This window comes from Hibiscus syriacus, unplaced genomic scaffold, assembly GCF_006381635.1.
Source record: "Hibiscus syriacus cultivar Baekdansim isolate YM2019G1 unplaced genomic scaffold, ASM638163v2 tig00110474_pilon, whole genome shotgun sequence".
NCBI lineage: Eukaryota > Viridiplantae > Streptophyta > Magnoliopsida > Malvales > Malvaceae > Hibiscus > Hibiscus syriacus.
The window spans coordinates 1,569,578-1,577,235 of record NW_024062753.1 but is presented as its reverse complement, the minus strand read 5'-3'; the positions used below and the strand labels follow the sequence as shown (position 1 = coordinate 1,577,235).

Sequence of the window (7,658 nt, the reverse complement as noted above, 5' to 3'; positions counted from 1 at the left end):
TCAACCAGGGGAATACTGTTTTCTCAATGTATATATTAATTTAAAACATATTATTATGTTTTATTTCGTATAGATTTCTACAGTGGCGGAACTCAGCTCTATTTTATGAGGGGGTCATTTAATTTTTTTATATTAATTAAAATATTTTAATATTTTTTAGTGTAAGTTAATATATTAAAATACTATACTAATAAAAGAAAATTTTATAAATCCCTAAAATTTATTTGTTCATATAAAAATTCAAAGAAACAAAATGTATTTATAATAATGTTATCTAAAATTTTGTTTGTAGAGATGAAAATTCACGAATACACATAATAAATATAAATATTTAAAATAAAATTATAATTATAAATTAAATTAAAAATACTTTTAAAAAATTCAATTCAACTAAAATGAAATTAAAAGTTGAATATTTGATAAATTGAATGAAGTCCTCAATTCAAACAAAATGAACAGCTAGAAGAAGACGAACAACCAAACAAGAAAAAATATTAAAAATTATATGTTGAAATAAAAAATACAAAGTAAAATGATTTTTCATTCATTTAAAAATAAAATAATAATACAAAAAATAAATGTTAAATCTTTTCAACAAATGATATTTAAGTGATTTTCAAATTTCAAAGTAGTATATGCGTTTTTTAGCAATCAAATTTAATAAATTATTATACACAATTTTGTAGAAGGTTAAACTTAATAATTTAATAAATTTTTATATATGATATGTGTATAAAATATATAGGGTAAACAACATATTTAATAGCTAAACTATTATTTTTGTTTCATTTTGGTACATAAACTTCTTTTTCAAAATTATACCCAATGTTTAGTTTAGGTTTTATTTTGTTACTCCGCTGTTAAAAACTTAACAGTGATGTTGATGTGTCACCATAAGGTAGTGCCATGTAATCATTGTAAACAAAATAAAAATGACATGTCTAACATTAAGTATTAAGTATGATTTTGAAAAAAAATAAACTAAACATTACGTTATCAAAATAAAATCTAAACTAAACATTAAGTATGATTTTGAAAAAAAATAAAGTTTCAATACCAAAATAGAACATAGTATTAAGTCAGGTACTAAACTTATAATTTACCCTATATATATATATTATTTTTAATATTTTTGAGGAGGCCATGGCCCCCTGTCTCTTCTACCTTCACTTAAACATCAATAATGTGCTACATTAATGGATCATAATCCTGACCACAATTCCTTAGACATCCCCATTAATGGAAGTATGGAACATTAATTAAAACCAAATTATGTGCATGCCGTCATCCATCAAAATAAATTTAATAAAACACCACTTATAAAGTTGATACAAAACAAATTGAGTTATTTAGTTTTGAGTATATTATATAGAATATTATTAAATTTTAAGTTGTGTATCATTTTTATCATTAAATTTTAAAGTGTTTCAATTTCAATACTAAATTTTAGATTTAAATTCAATTAGGGCACTGAGAGGTTAAATCGTTAACGATGTGATGATATATTTGTATCTTTTTTTTGTTATCTTTAGTTTGTATATTGATTTTGTTGTTAAATTATAAACATTAAATTTTAGTTTATGTATCTATTTGTTCCTTGCAGAAAATCGTCAACTCCTTCAGTCGTTGTTGTTGATTAATCGTTGTATGTTACTAATTGTCATTCACAATATTAATATAAGGCTTAATACAAAAATAAGTGCTTAAACTATGCCTCAAAAAATATTTTAGTGCCTAAAGATTTTTTCGCTAAAAATAGATGCCTAACGTTTTCTCCGTTACCATTTTAGGTGCCCAGATGTTAATCTCCATTAAAATCTCAGTTAAGTGATATGTGTCACGTTCTGGTAATTTTGAGATTTTTTATTTAAAATAAAAATAAAATAAAAAACTTAAAATGTTCAAATCTTAAAAAAAAACCCAAAACTTTTTAAACTTTAATTTTAATCTCGTTGCCATCGTTGTTCGCCATCAATGTCGTTAATCGATCGAACATTAGACGACGTGTGACCGGCCAACAACCCACGACCAAAACCCCCATACTTTCGTATTCGATCGAACATCCAAAGACAGTATAAATGAAATATTTTGTTTTAGGGTTTTAAAGGTTTATGTTTAAGAATTTATAGATTTATGGGGATTTGGTGTTCTATCGGTTACAAAAGCATGGGGTTTTCATTGTGGGTGGTTGGCCGGTCACACATCGTTGGGTGTTCGACTGATTGACAACGTTGGTGGTGGTCGACTGTGGCAAAGAGATTAAAATTAAAGTTTTAAAAGTTTTGGGTGTTTTTTAAGATTTGAAAAAATTAGGTTTTTTTATTTTAAATAAAATTTTTCAAAATTAGTAGAACTTGACACGTGTCTCTTAACATAAATTTTTTTCGGTGTTATTTTTGTATTAACGAAAATAGTAACAAAGAAAATGTCAGACACCTATTTTTAACGAAAAATTCTTTAGGCACTAAAACGTTTTTTGATACGTAGGCAGGGCACTTATTTTTGTATTAGGCCTTAATATAAAAATATTTGTATTTCACTCCTCTATCTTCTCCTCAAATTGATTTTTCTACAAAACACATTTAAAATTGATGAAAATATATCTAAAAGTATAACGTTCTATTGTTTTGATCTCCTCTAAAATCTTATAATTATGCTAGTTTTAAGGTGTGTTGGTATCTTCTCAAATAAATGCATCTCACCATTTGAAATACCTCAAACCTTTAAATAGTGGTGGATTCAGAAATATTTTTTATGGTGGACATATAAATGTTAACAACACTAAACTTTTAAATGGGCACACAAATAAAATTTTAGGATCGACAATATCAATAAAATAGATTACTGATTGAAGAAAATTAGAATTTCATAGTGAACACGTATATGTGGATCCGCCACTGCCCTCAAACCTGAGAAAGTTTCTAAACCCCTCAAAACGGTGAATTTATGTGCTTAATTTTATGTTTTTAAAATGATTTTGAGACAAATTAAACCGATATTTTGATAGAGTACAATGAAACGAGTTCATCAATGTCAAAATGGTCGTAAAAGACATCGATAAATGACGTTTTCTGACAACAACTAAAAATAGATGGAAAAAACCTAGCTTTGTTGAATAAAAAAAGATAAGATGAAATAAAAGAATAAATTTTTTACTTCCACATCAAGACTAAACTATAACGTTATCTAATCCTTGATGATTTAATAGTCGAATTCAAAACTAAAATTAAATATTTAAATGAAAATATTTTAAAATTTTATAGTAAAATCTTTAAAAGCATAAAATTCAGGCACCAGAAATATCAAGAGTACGTTCAATATCAAATGGTTGAGATTGTTCTTTGAATATACGCTATCTTATATTTATTTTGTACTAATAATAAAATAGATAACTGTGAAAAAAGACAAATGGATTAAACTAATTTTGTTGGGAGAAATAATTAAAACACATTTATTTTTATTCATAATGTCATTCAAAATTTGGAATGATTCAAGGCAGGAAATTTCGGCTTCGGGAAGGGGAAGGAAGCAGTTTTGTTAACTTGGCAAAATAGAAAATATAAAAGACAAAAGGAGAAAGAGTCCCATTCTTCCATCAAATCCTATATTTGATTGATTTGTATACGTAAATTAACAAAAGCAATCAGAAATAATGAACGACGGAGATGTGTCGAAGCAAATCCAGCAGATGGTCAGATTCATCCGCCAAGAGGCGGAGGAGAAAGCCAATGAGATAGCCGTGTCTGCTGAAGAGGTCGTTAAGATTACTTTTGATATAAAATAATATTATTCATTTGAAATCTGAATAAAATGTCCATCACCAGGAATTCAACATTGAAAAGCTGCAAATAGTAGAAGCTGAAAGGAGAAAGATTAAACAAGAGTATGAGCGCAAGGGAAAGCAGGTGGAAATACGGAAGAAAATGTGAGTGACTTTAGTATTTGTAATGTATTGTTTAATTTATTTTCAACATGTTTGATTGATGCAATGAATGGATGTGCATTGCAGCGAATACTCGATGCAGTTAAATGCATCGAGAATCAAAGTGCTGCAAGCACAGGACGAGTTGGTGAACTCCATAAAGAAACTGCGAGAAAGGAACTGCAGCGTCTGGGAAATGACAAGAGGGGATACAAGAACCTGGTCAAGGCTCTGGTGCTACAGAGTCTGGCTCGGCTCAGGGAGCCATCGGTGATACTGAGGTGCCGAGAGGTGGATCGTAAGCTGGTTGAGTCTATCATCGATGAAGCTAAACGAGAGTACGCCGAGAAATTCAATGTAGCTTCCCCCAAGATTGTCATCGACCATGTAAGCCTCCCGCCGCCGCCTCCTGCAGATGCAAACGATTTCACCCATCAACCTTATTGGTATCAACTAATCTTGATTTCTATGCATTGCTCGGTTTGTTTTATCATATATCTTACGATGAACGATGATGTATAGCTCGGGGGGAGTTGTGCTAGCTTCGGAAGACGGGAAGATTGTTTTCGAGAACACTTTAGATGCACGCCTTGAAGTTGCTTTCAAACAGAAACTACCTGCGGTATATATCTACTCCTAGTACTGCTACTGCATGTACGGTTAAAATGGTTTACCGGTTTTGAAATTAATGCTTCTTATATGTATTCATGCAGATTCGAAGGCGTCTAGTGGGAGGAGGTGAATGACCAATTGACCCTCACTATTTATATTAAATAAGAATAAATTTTATGGTATGAATTGTTCTCATGTTTGTTGTTGCTTAATTTTGCATGGTCTATCAAAGATAAATAAATTGAAATATGTCGGTTCTGGTAAACTTGTTAATTGCTAATTCCAATTGTCAAGCGATCAAATTATACAACTCTCCACATGTATGTATATACACATACATACATTCAGAAATATGAGAGGCTTCACGTCCTACTTCCTACTACTAAATACAAGCAAGCAAGTGAATGTTTTAGGATAAAAGATACCTCCGACTCCTTCCAGTTTTCCCCTCTGATCCTCGAGATTTGCGGCCTGATTTTTGGTGTTTTCCTTCTCCGGGACCGCCAAATATCCCGATCCTTCCGATCCCTTTTGAAAGAGAGTTGAAGAATGTTTTCCCATTTTTCGACTTGTCCATCATCCCACGTTTCATTACCATTCTCCAACTCACTCAGCCTTACTCTCATTCTCGATATCTCCAGCTTCAGTTCTCGGTTTTCCCTCTTAGAGATGCATAATTATCGCGAGGCGACATGGCTGCGCTCGGGACTCCGCTGCTTATTTTCTGGGACAGTAATCCATCCCCACTGCTTGTACACAAGGCATTCTTCAATCGTAGCTGCTCGAAGTATAGGACCCTAACTGCCATCTGTACCGGAAGTCGCTCATTTTGTGCAGCATGGTTGCTTGCTTCTTGAGACAGTTTCTGGCAGTCTATGACTCTGCACAGCTTCTTACACTCATGATCACTTAGCATTGGATGAGCCTAATTGAAAATTTTTAAATGCATCATTTGATTGTAGTGTGTGTATATAGCATTTTCTGTATTTGTGAAAGGAAACTTACCTTCAAGTATATATCAATTGCTCTGTAAAGACCATCATCGATAACCCGAGCATAATCCGGTAGTATTTCTATCATGGCAATGAATTTCTACAAACTTAAATAAGGATCAGGGGCAATTTCAGCTAAATATGAGTCGATAAGCTGTCCCACCTTCAACAAAGAACCATGGACCAGAGAAGCAAGGCCATCGGACTCATATCCACCACAATCTTCATTTTCTTCATCTTCAATCTGCTGCAGGAAATTTATGAGTATCCGGTGGACAGTATCGACATCGAATAGAGAATCCCCGGCACTGAGAGATGGTATAAGCAGATCATCAAGTGAAACCATTTCTAATCTAAAAGCTATTCTCCTCTCAAGCTCAAGCCTGCAGGCAACGTTAGCTTCCACCATAATTGCCATCCTAAGCATCCCAAACAGGAAACTCAATGGAATAGAAGAGCTCTTCACTGCTAGCAGGAGACTTACAATGGTTTCCACAATTGTCCTCTGCTCATTTTCAGCAGTGGCAGAGATAGGTTTCGTTCTCACCGGATTCAAAATCTGACATTTTCCAATACCTTTCAATGACGCTTGAGCATAATGCATCAATGATTCCACAATACTGTCCGGTCTAACACCTATTCTGCCCATGGCAATAATAACCTTGTGATAATAATCAATTCTTAGAACAGACAGATCTTCGATCCACCATTCGAGACACCCCGACTTAAGTTCTGTAGATTCACCAGCACAGTCTAACCCGGACAAACCAGACACCAATTGCTCCTTGCATGCATTCATGAGAATCGCATCCACACATCTATCTGTAATTCCAAGTTCCTCAGCCATAGGATGCAGTGTCTCACAAGTACAAAGTACTTCCACACACTTGTCAAGACTATGGACTACAACTTCATTCAAGTAAACTTCGGTTCGTGCAATAAGATTTTCCTCGCGGTAGTCTTCTGTCATTTCCAAATATTCAGCAGCACAGCATAGGAGGGCGGCGTTTGCGGTCGTGATCTCGAAGTTCAAGCCGTAGCAAAATTTCATGGCAAGTTCGAATGTCTGAGGTCCTCCAGGGAATTTAACGAGTTCCAGTTTTGAAACATTGTAATCCTTACCATTAGCAACCATTTTCCGAATCTTTCCACTTCGAGATACCAATGGAAACTTGAGAAATACAAAAATGGGGGTTAAATTCACACATTCAAGCTTGTTGTAGACTTGTAGCAATAAATAAAAATAAAAAAGAAGAAGAAGCTTGGTGTATCAAAAAAAAAAACCAGTGATCCAGTGCTTACCTTATGAAGTAGAAAAGATTCTCCATCAACTGCAATAGTGATATCCCCCGCAACATCTGAAAAGATTCTGAAAGAACAACTTTCTGTCAGTAATATTGCACCAGAAAGATGGAACCAAGCACTGTTCGAGAGAGATTTGTTGCGGAAGATGGCTATCAGATAGAGCAAAAGCACAACTGATAATTTGAGAAAATAAGAATGAAGATAAAAGTGACACAAAATTTATGTGGAAAATCCCTAAATAATATAGGGTAAAAACCACGGGTAACGGTAGAAGAATTTCACTATGAGAAAAAATAGAAATTATAATCTCTCTCGATCTACCAAGAAAAAAACAATGATAATTCTCTCTTGATAAAAAGGAGAAAACAACTCTCAAGAAACTCTCTAAATTCTCTCTAGTATTGGAAGAAAGCTAGAATGTTTTGGGATGATTTTGAAGCTAAATGAGCTAGGGTATTTATAGTTGAAACTTAAGGATTTATCTTGTAAATACCTTAAAGTTTAGTGACTAAATGTTGTAATTATTCCTTGCATAATTCAACAAAAGTGTGATGCCAATTTGGAAAAAATTAGCAGCCCCAGCCGCCCATTAATACTGCCATTATTTGCACCGAAAAGTGGCTTGTCCACTTCTGATTTTTCAACAATCTCCCACTTGAAGATTTGATTGGAACAATCATATATTCACACCATTCTTTCTACCTTGTACCTTCATGTTGCTTACGTCTCTAACAGGTCACAAGAGGATCGACACAAGGTAAATTTATCAGCATTGATTGCCTTCATCATGAAATCTGCTATATTGTCTTTGGTATGGATCTTCTGCA

At 33.1% G+C, this 7,658-nt stretch overlaps 1 protein-coding gene and 1 pseudogene across 1 annotated transcript; one reads left to right on the top strand and one right to left on the bottom strand.

The window, feature by feature from the left end:
• The first annotated feature begins 3,637 nt into the window (after positions 1-3,637).
• Positions 3,638-4,799, top strand: LOC120127991 (V-type proton ATPase subunit E2-like). Its single transcript, XM_039145777.1, is given in 6 exon segments — positions 3,638-3,754; positions 3,825-3,925; positions 4,010-4,077; positions 4,080-4,368; positions 4,445-4,544; positions 4,636-4,799. Coding segments are annotated over 6 exon segments (693 nt in total). The 5' UTR covers positions 3,638-3,652; the 3' UTR covers positions 4,669-4,799.
• Positions 4,794-6,888, bottom strand: LOC120127990 (annotated as a pseudogene).
• Between the last annotated feature and the right edge of the window lie 770 nt (positions 6,889-7,658).